The sequence below is a fragment of the Rhinopithecus roxellana genome, chromosome 13 (assembly GCF_007565055.1).
Source record: "Rhinopithecus roxellana isolate Shanxi Qingling chromosome 13, ASM756505v1, whole genome shotgun sequence".
In the NCBI taxonomy this organism is placed as follows: domain Eukaryota; kingdom Metazoa; phylum Chordata; class Mammalia; order Primates; family Cercopithecidae; genus Rhinopithecus; species Rhinopithecus roxellana.
In genome coordinates, this window is record NC_044561.1 from 109,050,230 (window position 1) to 109,068,414 (window position 18,185).

At 44.4% G+C, this 18,185-nt stretch overlaps 1 protein-coding gene across 2 annotated transcripts in view; it reads right to left on the reverse strand.

Annotated features, from left to right (window-relative positions):
• The window catches only part of NDRG3 (NDRG family member 3), a 99,385-nt gene that overhangs the window by 2,132 nt on the left and 79,068 nt on the right, over nt 1-18,185 (reverse strand). For both annotated transcript variants that reach the window (XM_030915606.1, XM_030915604.1), the window contains exons 10-15: nt 13,369-13,472; nt 12,324-12,389; nt 12,150-12,201; nt 7,118-7,165; nt 2,925-2,960; nt 2,787-2,838 (exon numbers count right to left, since the gene is read on the reverse strand). In XM_030915606.1, coding sequence (XP_030771466.1) covers nt 2,787-2,838; nt 2,925-2,960; nt 7,118-7,165; nt 12,150-12,201; nt 12,324-12,389; nt 13,369-13,472 — 358 coding nt within the window. The remainder of the gene's footprint in view (nt 1-2,786; nt 2,839-2,924; nt 2,961-7,117; nt 7,166-12,149; nt 12,202-12,323; nt 12,390-13,368; nt 13,473-18,185) is intronic.

Genomic DNA, 18,185 nt, shown 5'->3' on the forward strand with positions numbered 1-18,185 from the left:
GAATCTCAGCTGATTGTAGTCACCCCAGAACAAGGGGAAACCCTAAGTCCAGAGTATGGCCTCTTAGCTATGCCCACACCATTCAGACAGTGACAGAATGGAGGCTTTGGGAACCCAAACAGGTAACCAAAACCTACAGTGCATGCAAGACTAAACCAAAAGAAAAGAAAGACAAACACACAAGTATGAAGGTGTTTCACAAACACAGTGCAAGCTCGATACAACGAGACTACCATCCGTGTCCACAGGCTACCTTGCTACCAGGGAGGAGATGTGTAGGATGGTGCAGGTGAAGGGGAGGGCGGGTTGGCTTGGAGCTGACATCAACACAGGGATGAGATACAGGTTGCCAGGGATGGAGGAGCTCTGGGGGTAGGTGTTAAACTCAGACTCCTGTTCTGCCACTGCTTGACTCTAAGGTCCTTCCAGCTTGGCTAGGACTGGGCCTTACCTGGCATATAGCCTCCCTGCCTATCGTCCTGGGCAGCAGCCACTCCCCTAGCTGTATTTCAATGCTGGGGTCAAAAGGTGCTATCATCTGCAGAGTTCTCTGGGCACAGGCTCTGACCCTCCTATTTAGAGCCAAGGCTGTCCTTGGATTCCTATGTCTGGAGGTTAATTCAAGGATTAGTAGGTGGCGGTGGAAGATAGGCCCTGCCTATCAAGTTTCAGCTGCTGCTGTGACCCTGGATTTAGGATGACAAGAGGAGGCTGCCCCTTACAACCAGATCCTTTCTTCCTCCTGGGAGACCAGGGCTGGACCTGTAGGCTAAATCTCTTGGGGCGTACTGAGCCACGTTCTATCGGGCTCTCACTGCACAGTAAGACCGCGGACATGCTGCAGCCAGCCAGTGCAGCCAGGAGAGACTGGAAGGCGGGGCGGGGCCAGCACAGAGGAAGGTACCTGACTCGGTGCTCAGGTGACTGAGCTGCACATACAGGACTGGAAGCAGGATGGACACAGGAAAAGGCAGGTTAGTGATCCGAGACTGCCAAGTGGCAACCTCAGCTGCCTGGTAGACACTGACAGAATACTCTAAGCCAGGGATAAACTTTTATCTTAAGCTCCCAGAGAGGAGGTGAGGCTGACAAGATACTTCAATAACATCTCAAATGTTACTTTCCTCAACTAGACAAAGGCAATTGTTTTCCCCTTGCCTATCAACAGTCATCTTGCTTTGGATCAGAAGTGGGCTGGAAGATCAGCTATTTCATAGGAAAAGGATAAGAATGGGATAGGAGAGGGGCTCCTGGTCCTCCCAGTGAGCCACAGAGCTGTGGGTGTGGGCTCGGTTGGTAGCAGCTCACAGGCAAGGATGACAGAGCCACTTAAGACAAGACATACATGGTCTGCCTGGGAGGTACAGGGCTGCACCCAGGGCCCAGCTGCACAGAGCAGCTGACCAGGCAGCTCTCCAATGACCATTATCCACACTAATACCAAAGACAGAGGAAAAATCACCCTACTGGGTAAGGAGCTCTGTGCCTGGGTGAAAGAGTTTTTTTTTTTTTTTTTTTGAGACGGAGTCTCGCTCTGTCGCCCAGGCTGGAGTGCAGTGGCCGGATCTCAGCTCACTGCAAGCTCCGCCTCCCGGGTTCACGCCATTCTCCTGCCTCAGCCTCCCGAGTAGCTGGGACTACAGGCGCCCGCCACCACGCCCGGCTAGTTTTTTGTATTTTTTAGTAGAGACGGGGTTTCACCGTGTTAGCCAGGATGGTCTCGATCTCCTGACCTCGTGATCCGCCCGTCTCGGCCTCCCAAAGTGCTGGGATTACAGGCTTGAGCCACCGCGCCCGGCCAGCTGAGTTTTTCTTAAAACTCCAAGAAAGGAGCAAGTGTAGATAATTCTGTGACCATGAGAAAGCTCAGGGGTCTTACAAGAGACCAGGACAATGGAAGGTGATATGGACACACCCTTGGACTTGCTCTAAAACACTCTCCAAGTTCATCTCCTGGAGTGGAGGAGACTTTACCAAGGATACTGCCCTTTTCTCCTGCGTCTCCGTTTCATTTCTCTTGGTCAGGAGTTATTAACCAGCTGAGTTTAAATGCAAATCATAATTTCAGATCCACAGCTAGGACAGCCTAAGCTGCAGGGGTTCAAAATTGGGCTTTGGAGTCAGACTGCCAGGGTTTGAACATGGCCCTGCAGCTGAATTTTTACCCTTGGTAATGTGCTTAGTCTCTCTGAGCCTCAGTTTCTTCTTCTATAAAATGGCACTAATAACAGAATGACCTCTTAGATTAAGAATATATAGGCTGGGTGTGGTAGCTCACGCCTGTAATCCCAGCACTTTGGGAGGCCGAGGAAGGCAGATCACGAGGTCAAGAGATCAAGACCATCCTGGCCAACATGGTGAAACTCTGTCTCTCCTAAAAATACAAAAATTAGCTGGGCATGGTGGCAGGTGCCTGTAGTCCCAGCTACTTGGGAGGCTGAGGCAGGAGAATCGCTTGAACCCAGGAGGCGGAGGTTGCAGTGAGCCGAGATCACACCACTGCACTCCAGCCTGGCGACAGAGTGACATTCCGTCTCAAAAAAAAAAAACCAAAAAAACAAAAAAACAAAAAACAAAAGAATATATAGTGCCTGATAAAAGTAAGTGCTGAGTGTTAGCTTCTCATAAATATGGACAAATCAGTGTTCCATAACCATTTCAGTTTCTACTTTGCTTAAGGCTAGCTGCCACAGAGGTTATATCTCAGGAATTGTGGGCTCCCAGATGTGAAACTGGTCCCCAATAATCCTAAATTGTTGCTAGATAGAAAGTTGTATACTACTCACTGTAGCCCATTCCCTGCAAAAAGTACTTGAAGGCCTCGGTGAGCTTCCCAGGCTGGGGGGATAAAACAAGAGGGCATTAATCTTCACACAGACAGAGAGGCAGAATTAAATGGGTGTTTAAAAAAAAAATTTCCTTACCTGCACTACCTGGGGCAGTCCCCCACAGTCTGCCATCTAGAAAAGGAAAAATATGCAAGTCAGCTGGGACTTACCCTTAAGAGAATTGCTCTGAACACCCCAAGTCCTTTCAAAGAGAACAAGATCGAATTCTAGGTTTTAACGTTTAACTGCAAGTCATACAAACATTTATAACCTTGGATGAAAATCTGATATCATTATTACATACTTATTTATCAATAAGACTGAAGCCCTGACTTTCAGGCCCATGGTGGGAATTTTCTGTTGAGGTGATAGTGAAGTTAACCACTATTCTCAACCATGAAAAGCACCTGAAGAATGTTCCTTTCAGAGCCCTCAAACAGTGTGACCCTAACTTCTCAGTGCATCGTGCTTTCCAAGTCCCATTTCAACTCTACATTATCTTTCCTCCATGAGTAAGGACACTCAGCCATCAGGAGCTGATACTGATTCAGCCGGCTCGCTCAGTCAGTTACTTTCCTCTAATAGCTGGGTTTGGTAATGCTGCTTTTCACTTCATAAACATTTACAGCTGGTTATTCTCATGCGTCCAAGGATTTCTAGGATATGGCTTCATTAGTGTGTGCTGGAATTACCTGAAGGACTTGTTAAAACTCAGATTCTTGGATTCCTGTCCCAGAGATTCTGATTTGATAGGTTTGGGGTATGGTTCATGATCATGCATTTCTGGCCAGGCGTGGTGGCTCACATCTGTAATCCCAGCACTTTGGGAGGCCGAGGCAGGGGGATCACCTGAGGTCAAGAGTTCCAGACCAGCCTGGCCAACATGGTGAAACTCCATCTCTACTAAAAATACAAAAATTGGCCGGGCGTGGTGGCTCACACCTGTAATCCCAGCACTTTGGGAGGCCGAGGCGGGTGGATCACGAGGTCAGGAGATCGAGACCATCCTGGCTAACACGGTGAAACTCCGTCTCTACTAAAAATATAAAAAATTAGCCGGGTATGGTGGTAGGCACCTGTGGTCCCAGCTACTTGGGAGGCTGAGGCAGGAGAATGGCGTGAACCCTGGAGGCGGAGCTTGTGGTGAGCCGAGATGGAGCCACTGCACTCCAGCCTGGGTGACAGAGCGAGACTCTGTCTCAAAAAAACAAAAACAAACAAAAAAAAACAAAAATTAACCAGGCATGGTGGCACACACCTGTAGTCCCAGCTACTCTGGAGGCTGACACAGAAGAATCGCTTGAACTCAGGAGGCAAAGGTTGCAGTGAGCCAAGATCATGCCACTGCACTCCAACCTGGGCAACAGAGAGTCCATCTCCAAAAAAAAAAAAAAAAAAAAAAAAAAATAGAACTTACAGTTCTAATAAGCTCCCAGGTGGTCTGAATCTACTATCCACAGTAAAGCATTTTTAGGGCATGCTGGCCCCAGGCCTGCTCTCTTTTTTCCTACTGTTACGCACTCTGGGCTCAGATGATATCCTATTCAGGCTGACTGGCTTTTTTTAAAAAGGAACATGAACCCCATGGTTTCAATTCACTAGCATCAAAACTTATTATGAGGAGGGACTACAACTGAGGAGACTGCCACAGAAGACACAGAAGTTTGAGATTAACGAGGGAGAGGCCTCTGAAAATTCTAAGCATAAGATTACAAACAAACATTTAATCTAACAAATATACAAAAAACCAAACCAGCACAGGCTGTATTTTCATGAAGTTTAGGAGCTGAAACCTGATTGGAATATAGAACGGTTCCCACATGCAGAGAGAATACTGGAAGAAACTATTTCCAAGTTTCTCTATCAAACTATATCAAAAATGATTTGAGAATCGGTTCAATCTGCCATAAGAGTTATCCACTCTATTCTATGGTGTTATAGATGGGCATTTTTGCCCAAAAATAACTATGTCTATGGTTATTGTAGGGTTTAGTTTTCTGCGTTTGAATATTGATTCAAACCTGAAGTGAGAAACTAGTTTGAAACTACAAACTTAAAAAAAAAATTTTTTTTAAGAGATAAAGTCTCGCTCTTGTTGCCCAGGCTGGAGTGCAATGGCACAATCTCAGCTCACTGCAACCTCTGCCTCCCAGGTTCAAGCGATTCTCCTGCCTCAGTCTGTGGAGTAGCTGGGATTACAGGCACCCAGCATCATGCCTGGCTAATTTTTGTATTTAGTAGAGATGAGGTTTCATCATGTTGGGCAGGCTGGTCTTGAACTCCTGGCCTCAGCCTCCCAAAGTGTTGGGATTACAGGCGTGAGCCACCATGCCTGGCCCCTCCCCCAAATTTTTAGACCAGCCCATCAATTGCCTGGAGGGCAGAACATTTTGAATGTGGTCACCTCAAAGCATTAACCTCACATTAGATTTTTAGGAACTACAGGCTATTTCTGGTAACAGCACTTCCCTTTCAAACACACTTCAAAGAGAAAAGGAAGACGGCAGAGGTTTTTCAGACTGAAAATGTAGCAGTAAGCAACATATGATCAGCACTGAAATCTACAGTAGTCCAAGTACAAGCTAGAAGGTCAGCTACCTAAACACTTTAGTAGAGGCTCTAGGAAAAGCTAGGTTGAAACAATAACAGGTAGAAATTCTTGCCTCCTATATACTCAAAAGTGGGAGACACTTGATACTATCTCTAGATATTTAGCATAAGAGTTGGTCTGTATTTGCCCTAAGAGAAAGAAAATGCATACACCCTCATCATGAGAATTGTTACTGAAAGCTTCCTTACCAACAGAGCAGGACTTTGCATATAAAGAATTTACATCCATTATGTTAATTCTCACAACATTAAATAATGTTGACAAAGTTTTTTTTTTTTTTTTTTTTTTTTTTTGAGACAGGGTTTCACTCTGTCACCTAGACTGGAGCCCAGCGTCAGGAGCACAAATCCTCGAATTCCTGGGCTCAAGGAATCCTCTTGCCTCAGCTTCCTGAGTAGCTGGGGCCACAGATGTGCACCACCAAGCCCAGCTAATTTTCTTACTGTTTTTGTAGAGACAGAGTCTCACTATGTTGCCCAGACTGCTCTCGAACTCCTGGCCTCCCACCTCTGCCTTCCAAAGCGCTGGGATTATAGGTGTGAGCCACTGCACCCAGCCAAAGTTTTTAGTTACATGGGAAAGGCTATGTCATAAAGTTGAGGAAAACATACAGGGTTGTAAATACTCTCTGACAGGGTGTCACTCTGTCACCCAGGCTGGTCTCAAACTCCTGGACTCAAGCGATCCGCCCACCTCAGCCCCCCAAAGTGTTGGGATTATAGGCATGAGCCACCGTGCCTAGCCCCTCTCTAATTTTAATGATGTAAAAATGTATAGGAAAAAGACAGCAATATTTTACCAGAGGTTTGGGTGATAGGATTACGAATAATTTAAATTTATTTTATTCCATATTCTTTCCTCTTTTTTGCAATGTTTTACAATGAGAACATAGTCAGGAAAACAGCTTTATTTTATTTTATTTGTTTATTTATTTTTGAGATGGAGTCTCACTCTGTCGCCCAGGCTAGAGTGCAGTGGTGTGATCTCGGCTCACTGCAACCTCTGCCTCCCGGATTCAAGTGATTCTCCTGCCTCAGCCTCCCAGGTAGCTGGGACTACAGGTGTGTGCCACCATGCCCAGTTAATTTTTGTATTTTTAGTAGAGATGGGGTTTCACCATATTGGCTAGGCTGGTCTCAAACTCCTGACCTCATGATCCACGTGCCTCAGCCTCCCAAAGTGCTGAGATTACAGGTGTGAGCCACTGCACCTGGCGAAAAGCATAATTTCAAAAAGAGAATGAAGGCTGGGCGTGGTGGCTCACACCTGTAATCCCAGCACTTTGGGAGGCCAAGGTGGGTGGATCACAAGGTCAGGAGACTGAGACCATCCTGGCTAACATGGCTAACATGGTGAAACCTCGTCTCTACTGAAAATACGAAAAATTAGCTGGGGGTGGTGGTGGGCACCTGTATTCCCAGCTACTCAGGAGGCTGATGCAGGAGAATCGCTTGAACCCGGGAGGTGGAGGTTGCAGTGAGCCGAGATCGTGCCACTGCACTCCAGCCTGGGTGACAGAGCAAGACTCTGTCTCAAAAAAAAAAAAAAAAAAAAAAAAAAAAACGAAGAGAATGAGATAACCAAAGAGAGGGAAGCTTTGCTTCTTTCTGGGCAATTATTCCAATGATTAATCTGAAGCATATATAAGGGTTGGAAGTGAGGGAAGAAGACACATTACCTTTAGCAAAGTTGTATTTACAGGGTTCAGGCGGGAATTGCATTCGACCTAAAATTTAAAAAAAAGGAGAAAATAATTTTATGAGTTGCTAGGAAAAAAAATGAAATAGCTCGGCATGAGAATGATCTTGCAAGATCAACAGCTCAGTTTGCAGAAGGCTGAACCAGCCAAAGAGATTACCAAAATACATAATGGGAGATATATTTATATGATATACTTTGATATTTCTGAGCAGATCTAAAAATTGAACTTATCTAATTTTCGGAATCAGTTATGTGTCTTTAAAAAACTACAAGCTGAATCTAAGTCTTCCTACTGACTAGCTATGTAACATGAAAGAAGGTTACCTTACTTCTTTGAAAAATGGACTGGACCGTGAGTCCTCTCCTGCTGGAATCTCTTTAATGGCTTCTGAGCACAACTGGTTCTAATGGCTAAGCCCTGGGCACCTCCCTTGCCTCACTTTTCACCTTTTTCCTTAGTGGGTTTGCCATTCTTTATATCCTCACTCTTTTCCATCTCAAGGTCTTGGCTATCCAGTCCAAAGTTGAACTCTTCTCATTTTTCTCTTATGGAGTCATTTAATTAAGAATCGCCGGGTGCGGTGGCTCAAGCCTGTAATCCCAGCACTTTGGGAGGCCGAGACGGGCGGATCACGAGGTCAGGAGATCGAGACCATCCTGGCTAACACGGTGAAACCCCGTCTCTACTAAAAAATACAAAAAACTAGCCAGGCGAGGTGGCAGGCGCCTGTAGTCCCAGCTACACGGGAGGCTGAGGCAGGAGAATGGCGGGAACCCGGGAGGCGGAGCTTGCAGTGAGCTGAGATCTGGCCACTGCACTCCAGCCTGGGTGACAGAGCGAGACTCCGTCTCAAAAAAAAAAAAAAAAAAAAAAAAAAAAAAAAAAAAAAAAAAGAATCGTAGCCCTGTGCATTCACATGTCTGATATCCTGCACCCTTGTGTTCATGAAGGCAGAGATGTCAAAGAAAATGTTCTGGGGAGACAATCTCGGTTTCGCATTGTTTTAGAGCTATTTTGATCAACTGGATCTCTCCGTTTATATGTTTGCTAAGAACACACATATAAAACCTGTGCTCAGAATCTGGATCCAGCAGGGTGAAATATGTAATACAAAGCAAAATGAAACCACTGCAAACACTTCGCAACTGAGCTGAGTGAACACAGAAAGGAGTGGGATTTCTACAGGTAGATAAAGGGAAAGGGTGAGTGCTTGAGTGCTTCCAGAATCAAGGCAAAAGCATAAGCAAAGCCCCAGGAGTGGGAACGGAACAGCTACCGAGGCAAGTGTGAGGTGAGGTAGACTGTAGGTGAGGCTGGGGCACAGGCTGGAGCTGACTGTGGAAGGCAGGATGCCACAGAAGGTGTCTGAAGTGACAGGATTTGAGTTGTTTTAGGAGAGCAGTGGCCTACATGATAGACTGCAGTAGCAGCAAGCAGTGGTTAAAATTACCTAAGCAAGACCCAGTAATCCAGATGAACTTTTACTCTGGGGATTGCGGGTGGGGGGGTATACAAAACTCTTCTAAAATCAGGGATGATATAAAAGTCAGGATCACCGAATTGGAGTTTTGATTTGCTCTATACAAAGGACAATGCAGGCAGTGACAAACGAATGTACCCATTCACTAGAGAATGTGCATTAACTCTAAAACGTAGAATTTAAAAACTGGATCCCTAACTGCTAGGTACAGTGCTTAGAATACAGTAGATAGACTATAAATACTTTCTGGAAGAAAGAACTCTCAAATCTGGATTTAATATAATCAATCATGCTCTCCTTGGTTCACTACTTTGCAATTTCTACATTATATAAGAAGTCTTGATACCTAGTAGACCAACCAGAATCACTGTGGGTTTTTGTTGTTGTTGCTGTTGTTTTGTTTTGTTTTCTTTGAGATGGAGTCTTGTTTTCTCACCCAGGCTGGGGTGCAGTGGCACGATCTCAGCTCCCTGAAACCTCCGCCTCCTGGGTTCAAGCAATTCTCCCACCAAGGAGCTGGGATTACAGGTGTGTGCCATCACGCTCAGCTCGTTTTTGTATTTTCAGTAGAGACAGGGTTTTGCCATGTTGGCCAGGCTGCTCTTGAACTCCTGGCCTCAGGTGATCCGCCCATCTCGGCCTCCCAAAGTGCTGGGATTACAGGCATGAGCCACAACCACTGTTTTTTGACATCTACTCTCTCCCCGGCTGCCTGAATGCACTCAGTCTTACTCATTTTCATATTCTTCATAGCAGAGTAAACAGGAGATGCTCAAAATATGATGTTGAATGAATAAGTAAGCAAGAATAGTTACTGACAATGACTAGAATTTGTAGAATTTCTTTTTCCTCTTCAATGCATGGATATTCCTCTTAATCCCTACACACTTGTGGGATAAAATGCTCTGGCAGGGGAACTAGGTTTGACTGCGTATGAAAGAGCATCTACTTGTGGTATAGACAGGGCTGCAGAATTCTCATGAACACTGAAGGTGTGGAAATCAGAAAGAGGAAGAGCCCTTATCTACATGGCCAAATTAATACAGTCTTGAAAAATAACTGCAAAGGTTGCTTTAAGTCCACACAGTTTTAAAAAGGCAAATAACTAGATACAAGATGAACAGAAATACTTAGCATTATAAGGAAATTCTGATTAAGGATATTTTCTAAAAATATTTTCCTGTATTAAGTATATATATTCATTTTTAAATGTTTTTGATAGTTTAGAAGCATGTATCTCCACCTTTTTAGCCAGAAAACAGTGACCTTTATAAAGTTCCTTCTTGATAAATTGGGGTCACCTCTATAACCTTTTTACCTCTGGGGAATGTTTTTTGAGGAAGGGGAACTGAGCGTTACTGGCCTCTATGGGAAGTCATGCCACGTATTTCACACCAGACACGGAGTGTTTTACAGGACAGTTCAGGGAGATGCGAATGTATCCTTTCACATCTGCATATTCTCACCCTACAAACATTTCCCCACTCTACAAACCTTCTCAACTATGTCTACACCTCTGATTATTTGTTAGACTTCCTTTCCAAAAAACTTCACTCCATAATGTTTTGCTCTATTTAGGGCAAAGAAATCAAGTAATTTCACAGAGATATTTAGTTAAGTTATACATGCTGTAGGAAACACATAATAAGACATATGAAAAACTATCAACTTCATTTATAATCAAATAAATGCAAATTAAAACAGTGAGATACTATTTTTAACCTATCGAATTAACTACTAATAAAAAAAGATTCGATGCTAGACAGTGTGCAGTGAAACAGGCATGCTTATACAGTGCTGGTGGCAATATACTGGTGTATTATTTCTGGAAAGGAACCTGGCAAAATGTATTAAAGACTTTGTAAAGATTTATAATTTTGGACACATTAATTCTACTTCTGGAAATCCATCCCAAGGAAATAATAAAAGATTCAAAGATTTCCTAAGGATGTCCAACAGTATCATTATTTTTATTTTTATTTATTTTTTTGAGACAGAGTGTCTCTCTGTCTCACCCAGGCTGGAGTGCAGTGGTGCGATCTTGGCTCGCTGCAGCCTCTGACTCCCAGGTTTGAGCGATTCTCCTGTCTCAGCCTCCTAAGTAGCTGGGAATACAGGGGCATGCCACCACACCCGGCTAATTTTTTGTATTTTTAGTAGAGATGGGGTTTCACCATGTTGCCCAGGCTGGTCTTGAACTCCTGACCTCAAGTGATCCACCCACCTCAATCTCCCAAAGTGCTGGGACTATAGGCATGAGCCACCGCACCTGGCCAACAGTAACATTAATAGTGCAAAATCGGAATTAATCAACACAAGAAAAAAGTTAAATAATGGTACACCTAAAGAAATACTGATTCTATAATGGAAAAATGCTATCAATAGTGTTAAGTCAGGCCCCCAAATCTTGTATATTTAATATAATCAGGTCTACATAAGGCAAAAAATAATACTCTGTCTTTAGGTAATAGGATTATGATTTTCCCCTCATCCTTCTATTTTTAAATTTTCTTCATATTTTCTACAATGAGCATATATCACTTTTATCCATGTGCTATGTCCTTCAGAAGGAGGCAGAGGTGGCCTTCCAGCCTGCTGGATTTATGGTGGTAATCTATTCCAGATTAGAGGCTGAGGTTCTCAGAAATCTGACAACAAGTAAATGGTGCTTTAGTTGTACTACTTGCCACAAAGTGAACTACACAACACAAAGCAATCAAGAAAAAAACTGATCCCAGCTAATGAAATCTAATGATGAATTAATTTTCCAAAATGTATGACAAAGAGCAAACTCTGATATGTGCAATCAGAAAGAACAAAAACTAGTATTTACTGACTGTTTCTAGTGTGTCAGCAGTGTGCTACATACTTTTTTTTGAGACAGGGTCTCACTCTGTCACCCAGGCTGGAGTGCAGTGGCGCAATCATGGCTCACTGCAGCCTTGACCTCCTGAGCTCAAGCAATCCTCCTACCTCAGCCTCCAGAGTAGCTGGGACTACAGACTGTCACCATGCCAGCTAATTTTTTTTTTATTTTATTTTTTGAGATGGAGTCTCGCTCTGTTGCCCAGGCTGGAGTGCAGTGGCGTGATCTTGGCTCACTGCAAGCTCCGCCTCCTGGGTTCACACCATTCTCCTGCCTTGGCCTCCCGAGTAGCTGGGACTATAGGTGCCCGCCACCATGCCCGGCTAATTTTTTGTATTTTCAGTAGCGATGGGGTTTCACCGTGTTAACCAGGGTGGTCTTAATCTCCTGACCTCGTGATCCGCCCACCTCGGCCTCCCAAAGTGCTGGGATTAGAGGCGTGAGCCACGGCACCCGGCCATGCCAGCTAATTTTTTTAAAAAAATTGTAGAGTTAGGGTCCCACTGTGTTGCCCAGGCTAATCTCAAACTCTTGAGCTCAAGTGATCCTCCTGCCTCAGCCTCCCAAAGTGTTGGGAATATAGGCGTAAGTCACTGCACCCGGCCTATACGTCTTATTACATTTTGATCTCATTCATCTTCACAGCATGAGGATGTACTTACCACAGCCTCAACTGCAGGTGAATTGTCCCCTACCACCAGTAAAGTAGAACACCTAGGTAGGCAAAGTAAGAGGTGTCACTCAGCAAACAGGCACATAAATTCCACTGAACACCAAATTAGTCTATGAAAGGCAAAGATATTTGGCAAGTCAGCTGAGGAAACTGAGGAACTTACTTTAGTGTTTTTGATGTGTTCTCATTTTGGCCCAGTATGGGTCTTTTGATCTCCAGGTCTCTGCGTCTAGAAAAACAAAGCAGAAGCAATGCCCTTTTTGAGTAAAGTCATAGCAACTCAGGTTATTTTCTGGTCATAAACACCAAAATTTATCAAGGAATGTGAAACTATCTTTTCTTCACACCTGAGAAGGGAAGAGGCCTGTGACTTGGTTCCTGAGTTGCCACTTCAGTGGCATCTGGTACGGAGCAGGAAGGAGGCTCCTGGCTTAACCCTGAAGGACTCTTTGGGATGCTACAAGGAGACAGCCTCAACACCCAGCAGCAACACCACTGAAACTCTCAAGTCCTAAGTGTTTAATTAATTTATTTTTTTGAGACAGAGTCTCAGTCTGTCACCCAGGCTGGAGTGTAGTGGCACGATCTCAGCTCACTGCAATCTCTGCCTCCCGGGTTCAAGCGATTCTCCTGCCTCAGCCTCCCAAGTAGGTGAGACTACAGGTGCCCGCCACAATGCCTGGCTAATTTTTGTATTTTTGTAGAGATGGGGTTTCACTATGTTGGCCAGGCTGGTCTTGAACTCCTGACCTTGAGATCCGCCTGCCTCGGCCTCCCAAAGTGCTGGGATTATAGGCGTGAGCCACTGCGCCTGGCCCTAAGTGTTTAATTTACAGGAATAAATTCCTTAAGAGAAGAGAATGATTTACACTTTGAGGAGGAGGGAGGGGTGTTTTCCTTGTAACTGAGTTTAGCACAGGGTTTAATCTTTCTGATTTCAACTAAAAATAGGGAGGCTCTGTTACATAGAGGAAAGAGCTAGAGAGACAAGGTTCAAAATCTGGCTTCACTCCTTACTGGCTGTATAACTTTGGTTAAGTTGATCCATTTCCTCAATCTTTGTCCATGTTTCTAGAAAGCCAGAAGGGGCTCACATTTTCACCTCAGAGAAGCTCATCCCAAGATTAGATACAGTCCTCTCTCCTTCTCCCGCCCTCCTCTTTTTAGAGCTGTTTACAGTTAAGTGAAGAAATAGGAAAAAACTATACCCATTGTAGGAATTCAAGAAGAGCTGCAGGTTGTATTGGTTGATGTCTTGGGCAATATGCATTCTGTAGGCTTGGATCAGGTCCAGGTTGGCCTGTAACTCTTCCTAGAACAATTTAAAGAAGACATGGGCAAGCTTTTGAGCTCCAGAATAAGTCCATCTTGTTTGGTTTGCATTTTCATTACCACGAGTCAAATCGTGCAGCTCATGATGGGAACTGGGGCAGAGCCTGGGGACTACTGATGTGCTCGTAGGCTGAATGGCTGATGATTTGCATTAGACTGGTTCAGTGTCATATTCTGTGTCAGATGAGGGCAGCAAAGGATTCAAGTACTAGTTGTGGAACTTAGGTCACCTCATCACTCTGAACCCTGATTTCTTTGTGTGTTTTTTTAATGTTCTGCCATTCTTCACAAAAACGGAGATACTATAAAATGAAGACAATAACCAGCTATCTGACAAGGCTGTTTTAAAGATTAAGTAAGAAAAGTTATAGAAACATATAAACCACAAAGTGTAAAACAAATGGAGCGTAACATTTCTTTTTTTATGAGACGGAGTCTTGCTCAGTCACCCAGACTGAGCAATGGCGCAGTCTCAGCTCACTGCAACCTCCACTTCCCGGGTTCAAGCGATTCTGCTGCCTCAGCCTCCTGAGTAGCTGGGATTAGGGACATGCACCACTACGCTCAGCTCATTTTTTTGTATTTTTAGTAGAGACAGGGTCTCACCATGTTGGCCACACTGGTCTTGAACTCTTGACCTCAAGTGATCTGCTGCACCTGGCTACATTTCTTTTAATAACCATAAATCTGTGCAATTAACTTATCTATATCTTCAATGATATAATCAGCATATTACCTATCTATATTTACCACCATTTAATATTATACACTGTATAATTATATTCCATTGTGTTTATGACACTTTATTGATTTAGTAATTCATTATTTATTTTAATCTTTTAAATTTTATTTCAGAGACGGGGACTCACTATGCTGCTCAGGCTGGAGTGCAGTGGCGATTCACAGGCACTATCATAAGGTATTGCAGCTTGGAACTCCTGGGCTCAAGCGATCCTCCTGCTTCAGCCTCCTGGGGAGCTGTGACAACAGGCACACTCAACTGTGCCTGGCTGATTTATTTTAATCTTACTACCAATACTTTTAAAGGCATAAAATACGAGAGAAACAAAATGGTCTATACAGTGAAAAGTCTCCCTCTCCACCACCCACTGTTTAATGGTCACTCTGTTGCTGGCCTTCTCAGATGTCATCTGAGCTACACACATACATCATTAAGCAGTTTTAAGCAGAAAGGAAAATTCTTGCATTGGAGGAAAGAAATAATATCAGGGATAATTAAGAAGTCTGGCCGGGCGCGGTGGCTCAAGCCTGTAATCCCAGCACTTTGGGAGGCCGAGACGGGCGGATCACGAGGTCAGGAGATCGAGACCATCCTGGCTAATACGGTGAAACCCCGTCTCTACTAAAAAATACAAAAAACTAGCCGGGCGACGAGGCGGGCGCCTGTAGTCCCAGCTACTCGGGAGGCTGAGACAGGAGAATGGTGTGAACCCGGGAGGTGGAGCTTGCAGTGAGCTGAGAGCCGGCCACTGCACTCCAGCCTGGGCGGCAGAGCAAGACTCCGTCTCAAAAAAAAAAGAAAAAAAACAAAAGAAGTCTGTTAATCCAGGGCAACGTGTAAAGTTCACCACCAAGCCTTGTTAGAGAAACACAGATATGGAAAAACTTTCTTCACATTTTCACAACCATGTGGATGAAATGAACCCAGAATACAGTTGGAAACTGACAAGAGTCTACCTGAAACTGAAGGGTACGTGAATCACTACTAGAAAAGTTTGTGAGAGCCCCAGTCTCATTCTAAAGATATTATAAGAAAAGTTAATACCAAATGATAGGCCAGGTGTGGTGGCTCATGCGTGTAATCCCAGCACTTTGGAAGGCTGAGGCAGGAGGATCTCTTGAGGCCAGGAGTTTGAGACCAGCGTGGGCTAAGGTAGCGAGACCCCCATCTCTACAAAAAATTTTAAAACTAGCTTAGTGTGGTGGTACATGCCTGTAATACTAGCTACTCAGGAGGCTGAAGGAGGAGGATGGCTTGAGCCTAGGAGGTCGAGGCTGTAGCAAACTAAGATGGCACCACTGCACTCCATCCTGGACAACAGAGCAAGGCCCTGTCTCAACAAACAAACAAATAAACAGACTCCCATGTTTTTAAAAACACAAATTATAGTCCTCTAGACATTGTTCTACACTTGCTTTCCCTTGTAAAGTATGGTAAAGATCATTCCTTATCCGGATATACAGAGCTATCTCATTTATTTACACTACCTGTCTTCCCACATCCTTGCTAGTACAAACGTATTTTTAATTTTATTCTCTTATTGGTGAAGTTGAACATTATTCATGTTTAAAAACCATGTTTGTTTCCATTTCAAAGTAATATAAGCATTAACTTGTTACATGTTTTAAAATTTATTTTTAATTTTTATTATCTTTTTTTTTTTTTTTGTGACGGAGTCTCGCTCTGTTGCCCAGGCTGGAGTGCAGTGGCCAGATCTCAGCTCACTGCAAGCTCTGCCTCCCGGGTTTACGCCATTCTCCTGCCTCAGCCTCCCGAGTAACTGCGACTACAGGCGCCCACCACATCGCCCGGCTAGTTTTTTTGTATTTTTTTAGTAGAGACGGGGTTTCACCGTGTTAGCCAGGATGGTCTTCATCTCCTGACCTCGTAATCCACCCGTCTCGGCCTCCCAAAGTGCTGGGATTACAGGCTTGAGCCACTGCGCCGGGCCTTATTATCTTTTTGACTGGTCAAGAGCAGTAGTGAGAAAGGGGAAAGAGTAGAACAGGGAATTCAATCTGTAACTAACTGTGAACAATCAATTCAGATAATTCCCTACCTTCAGACCAGCCTGGATGCTTAAATTTTAAATGAACTCTTCAGTCTTATGAAAATCCACTGTGGGCCGGGCGCGGTGGCTCAAACCTGTAATCCCAGCACTTTGGGAGGCCGAGACGGGCGGATCACGAGGTCAGGAGATCGAGACCATCCTGGCTAACACGGTGAAACCCCGTCTCTACTAAAAAATACAAAAAACTAGCCGGGCGAGGTGGCGGGCGCCTGTAGTCCCAGCTACTCGGGAGGCTGAGGCAGGAGAATGGCGTAAACCTGGGGGGCGGAGCTTGCAGTGAGCTGAGATCTGGCCACTGCACTCCAGCCTGGGCGACAGAGCAAGACTCCGTCTCAAAAAAAAGAAGAAAAAAAAAAAAAAAAAAAAAAAGAAAATCCACTGTGATCTCATATGTTTTAAATTAAACATATATTTTATATATATATGTAGATACATAGTTTTATATATACATAGTTATATATAGAGAAATTGTGTATATATATATATATTACTCTCTATATATAGTGAGGATGTTCTTGCTTTTTGGAAATTATTAAATACTGGTCTTAGCTTTCCCCTCAGAGGCCTATATGAAGTAGTATTTCTTTTTGCTATGTTGCCCAGGACGGTCTCAAACTCTGGGCTCAAGTGATCCTCCCATCACAGCCTCCCAAGTAGCTGGGACCACAGGCATGTGCTACTAAGCCCAGCTGATTTTTGAATATTTTTTTTTTTTTTTTGAGACAGAGTTTTGCTCGTTGCCCAGGCTGGAGTGCAATGGCGCGATCTTGGCTCAATGTAACCTTCGCCTCCTGGGTTCAAGCAATTCTCCTGCCTCAGCCACCCAGTAGCTGGGATTACAGGCATGCACCACCACACCGGGCTAATTTTGTTTTTTTTGTTTTTTTTTCCCCGAGATGGAGTCTTGCTCTGTCGTCCAGAGCTGGGGTGCAGTGGTGCAATCTCAGCTCACTGCAACCTCTGCCTCCTGGGTTCAAGCAATTCTCCTGCCTCAGCCTTCCGAGTAGCTGGTACTACAGGCATGTGCCACCACACCTGGCTAATTTTTTTGTATTTTTAGTAGAGGCAGGGTTTCACCATGTTGGCCAGGCTGGTCTTGAACTCCTGACCTTGTGATCCACCTGCCTGGGCCTCCCAAAGTGCTGGGATTACAGGTGTGAGCCACCGTGCCCAGCCTAATTTTGTATTTTTAGTAGAGACAGGGTTTCTCCATGTTGGTCAGGCTAGACTCAAACTCCTGACCTCAGGTGATCCACCTGCCTTGGCCTCCCAAAATGCTGGGATTACAGGTGTGAGCCATGGCACCCGGCCAATTTTTGAATTTTTATAAAGACAGGGTCCCATTATGGGGAACCTGCCTCAGCCTCCCAGGTAGCTGGCGCTATAGGCATATGCCACCACGCCCCGCTAATTTTTGTATTTTTAGTATTGATAGAGTTTCGCCATGTTGGCCGGGCTGGTCTCAAACACCTGACCTCAAGTGATCTGCCCACCTCGGCCTCCCAAAGTGCTGGATTACAGACGTGGAAGCACTGCGCCCGACCCCTAATTTGTAGTATATTAATACAATGAACTGCTGCTACACAGTAATATAAAAGAATGAACTACTGACACATGGAATGACATGGATGAATCTTAAGACAGTATGTTGAGCAAAAGAAGCCAGACTCAGAGAAGTAAACACTCTGTTATTCCATTTATATGAAGTTTAAGAACAGTCAAAATTAATCTATGGAGGTAACAGAATAGTGAAAACCTTGTTTGGGGTGGGGAATTATTGAGTGGGAAAGGATAATGAGTAAACCTTTGTGGGGTGATGAAAATGTTTTATTTGTGTTCTGGGTGGTAGTTACAAGAAACTATACATCAGGCCGGGCGCG